Here is a 17,209-nt window from a genome sequence, read left to right on the forward strand (position 1 = left end):
TGTCACATAAAATGGAATATTTGTGGGGGGACCTGTACCGTAAACTTTTATAGGAGCAAGATTTGTTGTGCCATGTCGTATTAAATCTAATCCTGGTGGATCCTCACGTGTGTGTGTGCTGTGGCGTGCGTGCACCACATGCACATGCACTTGCATTTTATTTATCTCCCTGATTGCCTTGTGTGTGTGTGTGTGTGTGTGTGTGTCTGTGTTGTGTGTTACGTGAACTAGTATGATGGTTGCAAGTGATTAAATGTTTGCCTTGGACATGTTGTTCACATCGTGTAATGGAAAAAACAACAACAATGCATTCCGAGATTCCATTTAAAAAAAATCAACACTTTTGTCCAAGCCTCTTTTTCTAACAGCAAAATGTTCTCCTGTGTTTCTCCTCTGCAGAATCCCTCAGAGTAGAAACGCTGTGGTGAACCCCTCGTTGGATGTTGAAGACAGTGCGGAGGAAGCCATGGAAGTGAAGGAACGCAGACCCTACCGCTCGCTCACCGCCCGGCAGGACACGGAGCGCCGCTACACCAGCTCCTCCGCCGACAGCGAGGACGGGAAACCCAACCCCAAGTCCTACAGCTCCAGCGAGACGCTCAAGGCCTTCGACCACGACTCGAGGATGGCCTACGGGAGCCGCGTCAAAGAGATGGTCCATCACGAGGTGGACGAGTTCAGCCGGCAAGGTCTGTGTTCCACAGAGTTGATCCACTGCTCTGGGGTCTAAATGGAAGGGATTGTCATTGATACTGGTTCTGTCCATCGATACGTTTATTAGTGGTGCACGGTGGCTTGAAAAGGCCAATTGCTCAATGTATGCATCAGTGCATTTCATTAAGGCGTCTCTGGGTAATTCACATTCAGCCCCTGTAGAGGTCACTCTGCATAGTTAAACTATTAACACAACTTTCCATGCCAGTGTTAAAATCTGCATGGGACTCATGAAGATGTCCACCTGCTCATTTACATAAATCATTGATCCTTCAGAAGTATTTCTCTGCAATTGTATGAAAAATATACTTCTTGATTATGACGGCATGAGAAACAATGGGGGACTTAGGCTGAGATATATATATATATATAAAGTTCATATTAATATTCAATTATATGCATCAGTGACCTTTTATGGAGGATAAACTCAAAACGAGCAAAGCTCTTCTTATTTAAATTGGACTGAATCTTCTGAGATTCTTAAATCACGAGGTTTGTGTCTCCTGCCTCGTGGAGATTATTCTTATTACTTTGATAGAGAGAAAATTAAAGTGGCAGATATCTCAATTTTCAACTATAGCACACAATCACTGAACGTTCTCACACGTAGGGACTTAAGAAAAACAACCTGCACCTGCATCTTCACAGCGTTTTGCTTTGTGAGACCTTGAAGTGATTGCTCCACGTCTCAAGGCCGGGACACTGCTGTCGTTTCATTCTGCTATGAATACAGTTCATTATGTTAAGTGATGCAGTTAGCGGCAGGTTTAATTACCAGAGCTCTTCCTGTTTATTGGCTGTAGGGGCCGACTTCTCCCTCCGAGACCTGGGCTTCGGGGAGGCCCTGCCGTCCCACGTGGCCACGTACCGGAGCGACCTGGGGATGCCGCACCGCGACTACTCGGTCAGCGTGGGCTCGGACGCCGACACGGAGACGGACGGCGTCATGTCCCCGGAGCACGCCGTCAGGTTATGGGGACGCAGCAACACCAAGTCGGGCCGCAGCTCGTGCCTCTCCAGCAGGGCCAACTCCAACCTAACCCTCACCGACACCGAACACGAGAACACCGAGAACGGTAGGGCCCTGCTCCTTTCCTCTGCCAGCCCTCATCAGGCTGCCTGACTTCACGCTGCACTGCTCCCTCCACGTGGATTGGATTTGGGAGTTGAAATGAAACGGATACGTGTGTGTTTTTTCCGACATGTTTTTCCGTTCATCGAGGCAGACAGAAAAAAAACACACAACACAGACTAGACCGCTGTGCGTGTCACTGAGACTGGAGGATGATTGTGTTGATTTGGATTGGTTTCCTATTTGACGATCACCACGTGAGCTGCAGCTTCTTTCCGTCTGTGTAAATTTCTGGATGTGTTTTCATCCTCTGGAATTCCTTCTGTCCGACTAAATTGAAGTTGACAGATTGATTAAGCTGTTTGTAAACCGTCTCTGAATTTGGCTCCTCACCAACATATTTAGGATTTTTGAATTCTTTGTGAAAAGACAACGTCTATTGTTTCAGCACGAGCACGACACTCATCACTCTCGGATCACTTTGTTCCCTCTATATTTACTTTTATGGAGCACGTGGGTATGTACGTTAACTTTGATAGAAATTGGTCTGACAGGTTCCTCTTGGTGACATCAGTGGCAGGAGAGTGTGCAGCCACATGCAGGGAGTTTATCTCCCCGTAGCTCCATATCTCTAATTTGCCCTGAGGGCCTGACGCAGCCTGTGTGCCTACTCAGGTCACATGAGATAATATGTAAATATGAGCCGTGTCAAGTGGCAGAATGAGCCAGAAGATACGTTCGGTTCTGCTGAAGACACAGGATTCAGTTTGGAGATTAGCATACGATGAAGTAATGATATTACCGAATTCTGTTTGGATTCTCGGCTCCGTCCCCCAGGCGCTTATTTGTGTTGCTTATTTGGCTCTTGGAGTGTTTTCAGTACATTTCGGAGGCAGCACCTGGCAGACAGGTTTGCTCGACTCACGCCTCTGATTTTCTTTTTCCTCCCTCGTTTTCCTGCCATAGTGTTGCTCCGTGGTGAAATTTAAGTTCTGCCCGACATTATGCATACATTACACTTCAGAGATAGTCGAACTCATCAAGGGGCCCGGCAGCAGAAAAATTCTAATTGCCCCTGCACAGCCTGGCAGAGAAACCTCGTGAATAGCTTTGCATTTCAGAGTGTGTCACATTATGTATTAGCTTCTTATTATAACTGACAGAAATGACTCTTGGAAGTGGAATCCATTTGCCCTGATGACTCAGGGAGAGAACGTGGCAGCATCCCCCCTGCTTGATCATCTCAGCTGCCAGGGGGACTTGGACTTTTTGGCTGCATTGTACATAATTAAAGAGAATCTCCTCGGATGGCTGTTCGGGGGGGGGGTATATGGATTCACTGCACACCAGTAGCTACGGCATCTCCCTGGATCTGCGAGACCCAATCGAGATTCTAAGTAGCTTTTCATTCCACTCACCCGAGCAGCAAGAGCACTTGTATTCAGCGTTTAATTCCGTAATGCCTGATAACATACAATTTATATATGGCAAGTTAATTAAAATCCATTGAGCGGACCTGCTTGTGTGTGCTTTAATCTCCGCGAATCAACAAACCATTTACTCTGCTGTAATGTGTTCAAGCCGCTGCCCCCCCCCCCCCCTCCGTCTTCACGTGTGACTCACTTGACCCTGGTTTTGATGCATGCAAATAGGCAGCAGCGAATACTCTTGGAGGGCTCATGTGACTCGGACGCGTCCCTTACTGTACACGCTGTGAGGTAACCCCCCCACCTCCACCTCCCCCCCGCTGAACACGACTTTCTCTTAACTCCAGATGTTTTCCAGCTGTGACAAGATGATAACATTAGCGTCTACGTTGATCGACAGAAAACATAAGTGATCCTCCTCCAATCGCTGGTGTTCAGGGGGGGTTCGAGCAATTATGTTCCCCACCTACTGTTCGAGCAGGGCACATGTGTGTGTTCTGTCAACACGTATGCATGACTTGCTGTATGTGTGTGTACGCGGGTTGGTTGGTATTAATAATGCAATATGTGGAGGTATGTGTGTGTGTGTATCCTGTAGCCATACTGCCTCTGGTCCATAGGGAGCTCCCTTAAGAACCCATTCTGCCTGTGACTGCTGAGTCACCGCTCATCCTACCGGCCCCACGACCTGCTTTGTTTGGTAGAGGGCTGCTGTTTCTGAGTTCGGGCCCATTAACGCTTATCCAGATGTGGGCTCTAATCTCAGCCCCCCCCCCCCCCCCCCCCCCCCCCACGCACACGCACTGTTCTGGCGAGACTATTACATTTCTGTAACCATGAGAACCAGCAGAGGAGAGGCAGCCACAGAAGCCTGCTGAGGGACTCTTGTTATTCATGGCTTCCATAACCTGTGGAGAGAAATAATGCGGCTGAGGCCTACGCAGTTTCTCTCTGATGGGAGAAACGCTCGTGTGACTGACACTGGTGTTTTTCCACGGACAAAATGTCATTAGTTCCAGTGGCTGGTAGGTTTGTGTACTGACTTTGCTTTCCTTCGCTCTCTCCTCCTGGGAATACACTCACACACACACACACACACACACACACACACACACAGGTACATGTACCCTATATATATGCCTACAGCAAACAGAAATTGAGTAATGAAAAATAATTAAAAATTACTGTAAAATGTAGCTCCAAGGGCTTTAGACCCCTAATAGTTCACCAGCCTGTTCCCAAGATGAACGAGAGAAACATGAGGAAATCCATACTGGTTCAAACAGTAAGAGGAGGGAGCACGAGAAGGTTCAGATGTACCAGGGGCTGAAAGAAAACCTGGAACAGATGTGAGAAGGAGAAATCTAAAGTGGGGCTTCGAGCATGTGGGGCTGTGACCCCCCCCCCCCCCCCAAACTGAAAGAGTGGAATCACCCAACATCTCAAATCTCCGTCCAGAAGAGCAGAGTCTGACGAGAGACGTCCAGGAAGACATCCACCCCCCCCCCCCTTATCTGTACCGCTTAATCTCTGAGGGTTGGTGGGGGGAGCTGGAGCCAATCCCAGCTGGCAATGGGCTAGAGGCACCAGTCCAACACACCTATGGTTCATTCAGAGTCCCCAATTTACCTATACCTCCAGAATATGTGGAGAAAACACGAGGAGAACATGCAAACATGCAAACTCTGTATGTTTTTGTAGTTTTATTTTGCCAATGTGAGACTCCACTGTGTAACATATTTTTTTTTTTTAGAGCTAATTAATTTTGATCATTTCTCACACCTCGACTCCTGCCAGCTGCACGGGCATCGCTTCGGGGCACCGCCTCCAGGAGTGCCGCTGAAATGTTTTATTGTGAAAGTCCGTCCACAACCTTTCAGTTTGAATAACTGCAACACTCGAGATCTTCACACTTGTCTCAAGTCTTCAGAATCGACTCCGATATTTGTCAAACTCATTCAAATTCCATCAGAGCCGCAGCCTTGACTGTTTCAGCACCGACGGAATCACAACACTCCCTCCGAGCAGCCTTCTACCAGTAGCAGTAATTATATTGATGATAATAATAACACTGAATGTGCCACAGAAACATCCACTAACACATGATTAGCAGCCCCGATGGCAAATGTCAAATTCACAAACATTCCACAAAAAACCCAAGTGTATCCACAGGAAGCAGGTTGAATGATGGAGGCCGGCTCCTTCTGCACTTTTAACAAGCGCTCAATAAATTCTTCAGCCCGATTTCAGAGATTCTCACAGGTATCCAGAGGGATGATGCAAGGATTGGTGCGATGTCTCCGTGTGTGCAGTGGCAGCTGAGTCTCCGGCCGGCTGCACGGAGGAGAAGGTTTATGACAACACAAAGGGAATCGCATTAAAGCCGACTGGACATAACGAACACACAAATGGTGTATTTCATGTTTTATTTCCGAGGAGGGGACCAGTTTGATTTTGAAACGCTGGAAGAAGGATGTTTTTATAGAAAGCATGATCAGTATCATTCAAAATGTTAGAGTATATATGTAGGGGCTTTTTGTTCATAGTTTTTAGAGCATTTAACATTTTTATCAAGAGGCTACAACGGACTTGAAGACAAATGATCCTCGTGTTTCTTTCTTAATTCAATTCTGCTTTTTTTGTTCTTCGTGATTAAACACGAGTCATCAATCTGCATTTTTACCTTCAAAGTAAATCACGGCTAATTTGCTGATTTAATCGTGCTTTTAGTTTGGAGAGGGGGGGGGGGGGGGGGGGGTAGAGCAACACTTATTGATGTTGAGTTGTCAGATGAAAAGTGTCCGGTCCTTTTCATCAGGATTCACCGTGCACGCCATATTTGTTTCTGTGTTGTTGTTTTTTTACACAGATTTGTTTACAGCTGTGGAGATTAGGATGTTTTCTTTCCTTCTCCCTTGCTGCTGATAACCTTAACCATTTCCAAACAGAGATGTAAACGCCAACTCCTTTTATTCAGATTGCGTTATGTTAATGAAAAGTATCTGCATTGTACATTATCACACAAAATTACCAATAGTGGCTGCGAATTAATACTTGATTACCTTTGTCTCTTCGAATCCTACTTATAGCTTCTCGTAAAAAATACAAGAAATATAATATTATAGCAATAATTAGAAGTACTTTTCCTCTCCATGTGTATCCCACTGTGACTGTGATTTATTCCCTCGCTGCTGAAAACTTTGAACCGCTGGAGGGGTGGAGGTTAAAAGCTCCGTGGCGGCGCTCAGTCACTAAATCTTTGAACATAGCGTGACTCCTGTTTGAGGGACAGGTGTTGGACGTCGCCGCGTGTCGCAGCCCTGAGAGGATGAAGGGCTCTGAAAAGGCAAATCTCTGGTGGATTTGAAGTTGAGCAGGGGGGGGCACGACGACACACACACACACACACACACACACACAGCCTGTCCCCCTGGCTGTGTTTGAGAGGGACGTATTGAAGGAACCTGTCCTCAGCTCTACTCGCTCCTGTTATTCTTGGCCCAAGACACATTTCCGTTGTGTAGCAAAACACCTTCTGAGCTCGGGGGTGATTGCTCAACGTGATTATTATTATTATTATAGGAAATTGAACCTTTTTAATGACCTAGTTTCTTCTGTTAAAGGCTCTCGCTCTGTTTGTTTTACCCGAAGTTGACCCAGGACGTGCTGCAACGTCTGATCCTTCGTCATCCAGAGGAGCATCAGCACGTTGCTTTGATGTTTATTCCACATTTAAGATGTGATTTCTATCTTTGAACTTTTTTTCCCCTGGAGCTTCAACACAACACACGGAGCTCTTGAGGTGAAGTGGAATCAGACTTCCAATTAGACGTTTCCTGTATAAGGTCGAGGGGGGGGGGGGGGGCTCTAACGCTGTGTGGTGGGACCACAGAGATCCACTCTTTTGATTGGGCCTAAACACAGGACAAGGTACATGACCACATCAATTTATGAATTACACTATTTATACAGGAAATTAAGGAGGGGGCGTAAACTTCAGTGTATCATTGTTAGTGAGCCTCATATGTTTTAGTCCATAAAGCCTTTCCGTCTTTTATTCTTATTTCTTTATACACAAGGATTTAGTGGTTATCATAATGTTTCTTTAGCAAAGTAAAAATAAATATAAGTATTATAGCATTTACATATCAGCACGTTTAAGTGACAGGTAACTTTGTGCACATTCAATTGTAATTATTCTTATATTACATAAAGATACATACATATAAATAACATATTTTGAATAGGATGTTTCACCTTGAATCTTTTCACAGACTCAAACAAATGTTTTAACTGACTATAGAGAGTGATTGTCTTTTTATATTTACCAAGCTATTGATTTTATTTCTCGGAATGCTGTAGATTATTCAGTAAGCGCAGAACCAGTAACTCATATTCCTGTACGTTGCTTTTATGAATCTATTTTTCTGAAACTAGCTTTTCCTAAGTATCGCCATATTCTCTAAGAAGACGCTTCCATGTCCAGGATTACACAGCGATCGTTCAAACCAATTTGAATCTCATTGTTAGAATCCATATCAAGTAAAACAGTGAGATTTGTGTTGGCTGAGTTATGACAGAAGTGACTCAACTTGTCTCATGAAGAATCCCAGAAACAATTAAGTCCTGTACACAGTCGGGATCGCTAATGAGCAGCCGTCCTGCCGAGTTGAATATAATCTCTTTTGTTAAAAACCAGTGGAGTCCTGATGCATCGTCGCCTTTTGGCGTCTGTGACAGAGTCTGTGATCATCTGCTGTCGGGGACACAGTTTCCTGTGATACCGGCTCCTGTAAGTTCCGTGCATCCAGATTGAGCGCGAAATGGAAGAGAACAGAACCATGGCGCTTCAAAGAAATCACTAGTGGTTCCCAAGATCCCGGCCGCGGTTCTTCCCACCCCCAGTATTTCTTGTGAAGTTATTTATTTGTTGACTTTCTTGGCAGAGTCGCGGCTCAGATCATGGATTAGTGGAGATATTCTCCGGCTCATTTGCAGGCTAATTTGCTGGGTTTTAGAGGCCCGGGTGGACAGTTTGGGGCCGTTATCTGTGGAGTTGCATGCCCACTCCCTGCCAGGGCCTCTGACAGTCTAAACCAACAGCACATCAGGGCCCATCTTACAACCCGGGCTCGGGGGCCTCGCTGCAGCTCAGTGTGCGCGACACGGAGCCGGATGAGCCCTCGTCCGCCGAGGATCAGCCCGACGCAGCCTCCCAACGTCTGTCCCTCTGCACAGCAATATTCATTTTGAACATGCAGTCACTTATCTGTGCTCATGTTATATTTATGGTGGGTCCGGGGGGGGAATACTTTCCCTGCTTAGCCGTGCACCGACTTCTGATTCTGGATCTGCACATAATACTGACCTTAATAAACTGAGCAGGTATCCAGGTCATTTCTGAGTTGCTTTTTGGCATAAAATGAATTAGATACTTTTTTCAGACCTTCTACAACAATATAATTGATTTTGTCTTATTGCTGACTTATCTTATTAGTGAGCGGCTGTGACTCAGGGGGTAGAGTGGGTCGTCCACCGTCCAGAAGGTTGGTTCGATCCCCAGCTCATCCATTTCACCGGCCAAAGTCAAGATACTGAAACCAGAACTGGCCTCAGTTGTACAAGTTGTGTGTAATGCAGACACACAGATGCTGGGTGTAAGAGTAGTGTAATGCACTTGGACCAGTCATCAAGACGAGAGAAGCTCAATATAGACACAGACCAATTTCCCAGTTATTTCTTATTTTGTTGTGGGTAACACTATATTTACTTTTGGCATAAAGTTGCAGACAGTATAAATGTTATCTTTAGTGAAAAGCAATTAGCTGCAGTTTTTTTATTTTTGAACTTGAAAGCATTCGATTGGAGCCACCTGGGACTCAGGATCCTGTGTGAGTGATAACTTTGATGATCATATATCCGTGCGATTAATTATTCGCAACACTCCCACTTCTTCTCTCAGGGTTTTGCCTTTCTTGAACGTTTCAAAATAAGATCGGCCTCCTTAGATATTGGGGCACACGCAGGATTTTTTGGTTTCGATTCCCGGAAACCTTGTTGTGCCGGGCAGCTCAGGTTCTTCCTGGATCATTCGGCTCCTGGTGAAAGTGGCAGGGCACAGGGAGATGTCACATCATGTGCATGTTGAAGAAAATAGCTGCGGCCATGAGCTCTAGATTTGTACCCCCCCTCCCCCCCCTCTCGCCTTTAGAAGTTCCCCTAAAGTGCTGCTGTCACACTACAAACATTAGTCTTATCTCAGCCGTATAAATTGCAGCAGCATCCTCTCCGTCTCCGAACCTCGAGTCACGATTTTTGGGCCTAGAGAGACACGTGAGGCTATCGAGACAATTAGAGCCGACTCAGCACTAATAGTGGTTCAGGGATGTTTAACAGTTTGAGCATTTCATTTGATGCCGATGGGAAATGACAGAAATGTATCAGCGGCTTGATTAAGACTTAAATAAAACCCCTACAGAAAACAGCAGGAGCAGGAAAGTGAGGAGCAAAGACCTAACCTTGTTTATGTTGATAAATTACATTACAATAATTTGTTTTACATTCCGGGCGATGACCCCGATGCCCTGATTTCCCTGATGTCTGCGAGGTTTTTTTGAAGTGGAAGGATTGATCCCGGCTGATTTCACCTTGCAGCAGAGTCTCTAGGATATGGATTGTTGGCCAAACACTAAACGGACGCTTGGTGCTTTTCAATCCTGGGTCAGACTTTCACTTTGGTGTTTCTTATTTTTAAATAAATGTATTCATGTTCCACCCTTGTAATATGTTTCATCATCTTTTCAGTGTCAGTCTTGCTTCAAAGACAGTAAAGAGGCAGCGGCGAGTATTTGAAGAGGAGCGGACTCCTCACCTCACGCAACCTCGGAGTCACACTATGATCCTACATTTAGTTTAAATCGAGTATTTGTAAGAATCCTTTTCCCTTTTGTCAATATGCAAACAGATTGTAGCATAATTTAAGAAATGAAATCTTTCCCCAACTCTCTGGGATGCCAGTCAATCTGTGGTTCTATTTCTAATTGGTGACTCGTGGCCAAATTCTCTGGGAAAATCTTGCTCGTCAATCCAGATGAATTTAATTGGGGGGGGGCGGGGGACATTACATTACACACAGACCCTTTCATCTTGAAAACCGCAGAGCTGTAAAACGTGATTTGATCGGGGCGTCATAAACCCGCACAGAGGGAAGTTGTTTTTTTGTTTGTTTTTTAATTAATTCATCGGACCGTTATTCGTACAGCGCGGTCCAGCCACTGTTGTTTACTGTTGCACGGGGCTCTCTGTTTACACAGGACAATAAAGCAGACGTATTACATGCTGCATTTATGAGCGTGAAAAGAAACAGAAAAACAGGCATTAAATATATAAAAAAAAATATGTCATTAAAAACGAATGTGGAGAAAACAGGATTCATTACAAGATACCTGTTTTACTTTAATGCTCAGTTGCTGCTTCTAAGCATTTCGGAAATAACATATTTAACACGGATGCATTTCATTCTGGAAAATAACACAACAGTAAAAACAAGTGATAAAAGTTGCGGTGATTCAAGGAGTGTGGATCAGACTTCGATTTGTTTTAACTGATCAATAATTGATTGCTCCGTTCCTGTGGATCAACTGAGGACACGTTTGTGTATTTGTTGTTCATCACGGCTTGGACACGTACAGATGTGTTTTACTGTATCTTGTTCATAAGAAAGTTATAAGTCAGAGGTTTAGAGGCCTCATAAAGATGTTCAATTAAACAGGGTCTGCTGCAGGATACTGGTACTCCTCACTACCACTGCCTTTAATTAAAATAACCATGTGGCGGAGCAATATTCAGTGTTCGGCAATGAAAAAATATATTTGCATTCTGATTTACTGCAGGATTGACAGAATGTTAAAGGATTAATTGTCGTGTTCAAGTCGTTGCCCATCTCCAGTCGCTCGGACTCCCGTCTACCCGAGGCAGCTTCTATTCATCGCCTCAGTGGAAGTGATTCATTTAATTTGTCTCACCTCGTTTTTTGGTCGAAGCCTCAACAATTACATGAAGGTGTGCGTTGTCCTCACCAGTGTGTTCAATATGAACTTGTGTATTTTTTCAGGGAAAGGAGACGTGAAATCTGCACGTAGATGCTCAGGTAATCAGTTCAACGTCAGAGCCGTGCTTCTCTTAAGTTCTCCTAACTACTCCCGTTATAAACAATCCTTGTTTGCCGCGTTGGAGACTCTCACCGGCTCAAGCTTTACCATGGCATGAATTATATAAGTACTTGGAAAACACACTGGCTTCTTGACAGCATGTGTTTTAGATAGCCATTTGAACTGTCATGCACTCAGTGGGAGCTGGGAGGCATTCACAAATCAATTCTTTAACACTGACAAAGTGTCTGAAATGAAAAACAGTGGGCTTTTTAACGTAAGCTATCTGGAGAGCACGATGAGAGGAGGAAATAATGTTTTGACAGAGGTGTGCGTACACACCACTGCAGTGTTTATACACAACACGGCAAAACTGTACAAAAGCAAAACGTGGCCGCCTCAAGACTCCCAGAATTCCCTCACTCCGTCTCATAAAATTTAGATTCCCGAACTTTGGAAGCTGCGATGGTTTTGCAGCTGTTTCGAGGCAGTGCTTTAGCTCTTTACTATCTTTTATTGGGAGTGTAGCTTTTACTTAAGGGTATACTTTAGAATTTTATTAGGCCAGGCCTAAAATGTGCAGAGGAATGACAGGATGGGGATCTCGCCATCTTTGTTCCGCGAGGCCCCAGGCAAGCCACATGTAGCCCTAATGAGTCGCTTACAATTTCAGGCTCCGCTTGCTCTCAAACACCAAAAGTAAACTTTTGTCTCTCCCCCCCCCACCACTATTCAGGGACCTTAAGAGGATTGTGGGGTCATTATTTATTCATGCCATTGTGTTTATTCACCAGCCTCTGTGTGTGAGGGGAGGGGGAATAGAGCAGCCAGTGCAGACGGAGTAAAAGCTGATAATTATCCACTATTAGCATTGTTTTCTCAGCCACAGTTTAAGTCGGCTCAGTTGATGATCAGGCTATCTGAGATCGAGGCCTAGAAACATCCATCTAAAGCTGCTTAGCATGCACACGTCTTTGAAGTCGGGGTTCGGGTGCGGCTGCGTCCATAAGCCGGTGTTTGTGGCACTTTTCGCAGTTGGAGGAGAATTCTGTTTGGAGATGAGTCACAAACTGTCACCAGGAGATCCTGAGAATCGGCCATCACATGCCTGCAGGATGTTGTTAGCAGCCCAGAGGTGAGGAGATTGGAACCTTTGCTTTTCATCCTCGAACAAAGAGAAGCCCCAGGGATGCTTGAATGGGAGCTGCATGGAGGGATTGAGCCACGTCAGACCATGTTAGAACCAACATTGATTCAAAAGACTAGTGAAGTAAAGAGCTGAGAAAATTGAGCTTTGGAGCTTGAGAGTAAGGAGTCTTGGAAAAAAATTGTATTACTCAGTTCTTGCTAGAGGAGTTTGCTCATTCTGCTCTCCAGTTATGTGTCCACTTAAACATTTTGCAGGAGGTGAAATGGCTCCTCCCGGACTTTTCTGTGAAGCTCCGGCAAGGCTTCTCCTCTCCAGCTCAAGAAAGTTCCATTCGCTCCGTTTAGGGTTTCGATTTCACATTTCCAGCCGCGATTCATCCTGCTTGTCGCAGGGAAGTAGAAACAGATGGTGTCTCTGGGCTGGAGCGCCGGGGCACACGCCGTCTCTCCGGCACAGAGAAATAGAGTGGACTCGGTGGATGAGAGTGGCAGGAGCCAGGCAGAGATGACTGTGTGGGAAGTCTGTGCTTATTATCAGCCAGAGAAGAAGAAATGCCATTTCTAGACCCAGCCACTCGGGTCTTCTCTTCTTCTTCTTCCCCGGGGAAATATTATGTATATATTCCTAGGTATGCATTCTGCTGTGTGAGGTTTGTCTGCTACTGTTCTGGATATTCTCCTCCTCCTCCGTCATGCAGATGAATAGATTATCACTGAGTAATTACATTTTAATAATAGTGTCATTTGTAGAAGAGTGAGAGGCATATGTTTGACGTGTCTGGGATCCGTGGCTTGCGAACATATGGAAAATGTGACAACTGCTAATTTCGTCTAAATCAGGCCTTTCTTTCTAGCACTGTATTTCTTTGTTCTTCACATGATGGCATTTCATTAATTTAAAGTTTCTCCTCTCAATATGTGATTGTTTTTAATTAAGCTTTATTGGCAATTCAACACATCTTGAGAATGAAATGTACATATTGTCTCAAAATGGGGATGAAATGAGGTTTAGTCCAGGTGCTCCTGTGGTTTGGGAGGAATAACCTGCTCCATGATGAACATGTGATGAGATTTAATCTTTGGAGATAGTTATACTTAACGAGCTTTATCGCTAAGTCAGCTGGATCCGTGCAGTTATGAATATTTGGGATGAAAATGTTGTTTTTCAGTCTTTTTACATCTTTCCCCATATGAAGAAAGTTTCTCCAGAACGACTCGTGAACTCATCGGACTGAGGCCAAATCCTGGTCTGTGTAGATAACATATCCTCAAAAACTTTATGTTCCTGTTCACTCTCTTTAGAAACAGCAAACTGTGTCTATACAACAAGAAAAACACATCTTCCACCTGTTGTTGGATTCCGAATCTGCTGCAATGTTAACACAACCTTAACACAACCTTAACAAACTCCTGAACAAAACACCTTTGTTCCTCCAAATTAAAAAACTACCATGTCGGTGCCCATATCTCAAACATGATCTTCCAGAAGGTGGAGATCTAATAAATTCCGTTCGCTCCTGGAAGAGATAACATCTCCTGGACGCTCTTGGGATTTAAACCCACCACATGTCACGCATGTCAGAAAAGCCTTAAAGCCAATAAGAGGTAGGGGGGGGGCGCGGTCTGTCGTCACGGGGGGTGATTCAGCCGGAGGAGAACTGCAGCACCTGAGTCAGAGAACTGCAGCAGCTTTGCTCCTGGGAGGTTTGGACGTCACGTGATACGAGGACGTTACACGTGAGACTGAATCCTCCTTGTTTGTAATCTAATGCAATGATGGTATTGTAAAATGCTTGTTGTGGCAGAATGTGATGCAGATGACGTGTTAATTCGGATTCTATCGTCCAAACTGTCCTTCAGGCGACAAATCAGCTGTAGTTGGAGTCAGAGATATTTGCTCTGCTTGTTTTCTGCTTGCATATCAGAGAAACTTTATAATTTCTCTCTCAGCATCTCCTAAAGAGCGCGAGCGGCAGCTGTAAGTAATGGACGCTGGGTTTAAAGTGCTGATAGAAATGTTGTGGGTCAGCCTTAAATGGAGTTGTGCCTCTTGTGGTAATGCTTTTTTATTACGCTCACTTATAATTTCCATTTTCTCAGTAATGGGCAGGCATGTCCACAAAAAATAAACATTTACAGGTGCAGGGATTACAATTAGTTTTTCTTTGCTTATCATACATTATGTTCGCTGGGTAGGTATTGATCCCGAGCAGGTAAACGGCAGAGTCAGAGAAATTGTTATCGTTTCTCCGATGTCGACTCATAAAAGCTCATTTTCCACTTGTGTGTGTATTTGTGTTGATCATCGTACAGTTTGAGTTTGCATGACGAATCCATTACACTTGCACCACATCAACCGGGTAAATTATTGTGAAGAAACTTTCATTTTACAATATTGCATTAAATACACACGTCTACAATGTTTGCACAATGATTACAATGCAGCTTATCACTAACATGTGATGCTTGAGGCGTGTGTCTTTTATCTGAACTGTCTTCTTGACTTGGATTAGATCACCTATCAAGTATTTATTTCATAAAAGGCTAGTTGTGGCTTGCAGCTGTGCAATAGAAAACAATTATGTCAATTTGAGAATCCTAATAATGCAAAATGCAGAATTAAGCCGTCACGTGTGTGCAGCCTGGAGAGGTCCGGTAATTATTACCTGAGCACAAACACCAATAACATGTAAGGATTTCAAAACCTTTTATAGATTGAATTTATCTTTATTAATTTTTAACTTGTAGAACCAATTGCGCCCAAGTGTAATATTTCATATTGTCGTTTAGTTGACACAATGTACAAACTGTTCAAATTAAAAAACTTAAGTATGCTATACTAACGTTAAAGGAAGTAGCTCTGACAACAATCTTCATCGCAAATTTAAATCATCAAACTTCTTTTCAAGCTTATTTTCCAAAAAACATCTCATTTGCTGACAAAAATCAAACCGTTAATAAACAAAACATCTGTGACCTGTCAGTTAAACAGTTTATATGCACACAGACACACACACAAATACACACACCGACACGCACAAAATTATGTTTTTAGTTAATCTTTGTTAATTAAAGAAGTTATTTATAGGATAATTCAACTGGAAATAATTGCATACCTGAAAATCAAGAAACTAATTATCCTGTAAATCCAACTTTGACAAAGAGACACCAAACAGTCCACTCAGTCCTTATACAGAAAATAATACTAAACACTGTCATAGCTGACATTTGACAGATTTGTATGTGATATAATTCTCTCCACAGTCCTGTCACACAACCTCAGCAGCTGTGTGTGTGTCTGTTGTTGCCCCGTCTTTCATGTCACATTACAAAACACCTATGTGGAGCTTAATTTCCTCTCTGACGTCACTGACACCTTAAATTTCTAAGACTGCTGGCGGCCCGATGGCAGAGCTAACGCAGCCTCTCCACACTCTTTGAAGATCAGTCCAGACAAAGAGCAGTGATACTACAGGCGAGGGGGGGGGGGGGGGGCACATTTAATCAGTCGTGGCAGCGTCACACACTGCCAGTGAGTTCGGGTAAAATCAAAAGGGGCATCAGGCTTCCTTTCAAGGGTTTAGCGGCTCTAAGACCTTTGTGTTGCATGACATTTCCAGGACAACTTGATCCGGCCTTGTGAACATTCGTGTAGCACACTGTAAACACTGGGACACTGGAGCCGAGCTACAGGACCACAGAGAGGGGGGGCAAGTAAAAAGCGAAAAGGGAAATAGCTAAGGCGATTTAAAAGCTATTAAAAGCTATTAAATGTCCAATTAGGGTATGTAAGTCAATTAATAGACTATTATTTGCTCTAGGTTTGACATATTGAGCTTATTTATTAAACCAACTGCTTCCTTTCCCCCTTTGAACAGACTTACAGTAGATCCCTGGTGTTTTATTGCAAAGCTCACATGACCGTGCACATTCGTTACCATGACTTAGCGTTCTTGTCTCAACAACATGAAAACTCAAGGTTCATTTACAGCCCAGAACTCCAGAGCCCACCCGGCACATGATTCATGTTGATCACCCACTCTGTAATATTTAGTTTAGCCCCGGCAGTTACTTAAGGCCTGTGTGTGGGATTAATATCAACAGTAGACAGACATTTATAACAAGGTCCTCAGGACGCCGGCCCTCCCCAACGCTGCAGCTGATTTAAAACCGCGTCAGACATGTGAAGAATATCCAAACACAACTCTGACAGTTCACAAGAACCCCCGAAGTTTGTGCGGTGACTTTGCAAAGAGCCCCGTGCACGATTTAATCAAGGTTACCAGAGGGTGTGGTGTGCGTGATGGCACTTTCCCAATGTGTGCCACTCAAATTAGCAACTGCAGAAGGGACAAGTACCTGCCGCCTTGGTGCGCCTCCGAAAGGGAATTAATCAGCTGAAATTAATACTTATAAAGAAGGTGTGCTTCCTCAAATTAGCCACGGGAATACCACAGAACATGTTTGCAGCTGTGGTGCTCCATTGACTTGGTGAGAGCAGAAACTGTGGTGAGCTGTTCGCCCCTGAATCAACAATGCCCTGCTCTCCTGGTTGCCAGCGACAGGAAGGATTGTGTCAACACTGCGGCACGTTACCCACGTTCACGGCAAAACACCAATAAGGCTCAGGCAAGGAATAAAAAAAAAAAACACTGCCATACAGACTCCTGCCATACAGACTCCTGCCATGTGCCTGC

At 44.3% G+C, this 17,209-nt stretch overlaps 1 protein-coding gene across 1 annotated transcript in view; it reads left to right on the forward strand.

Moving 5' to 3' along the window:
- Positions 1–413: 413 nt before the first annotated feature.
- tenm4 (teneurin transmembrane protein 4) overlaps positions 414–17,209 on the forward strand; it is a 120,828-nt gene continuing 104,032 nt past the window's right edge. The window contains exons 1-2 of the mRNA XM_062386504.1: positions 414–689; positions 1,518–1,790. Of these exons, the coding sequence (XP_062242488.1) occupies positions 467–689; positions 1,518–1,790 (496 nt within the window). The 5' untranslated portion in view covers positions 414–466. The remainder of the gene's footprint in view (positions 690–1,517; positions 1,791–17,209) is intronic.

Source organism: Platichthys flesus, chromosome 4, assembly GCF_949316205.1.
Source record: "Platichthys flesus chromosome 4, fPlaFle2.1, whole genome shotgun sequence".
Lineage (NCBI taxonomy): Eukaryota > Metazoa > Chordata > Actinopteri > Pleuronectiformes > Pleuronectidae > Platichthys > Platichthys flesus.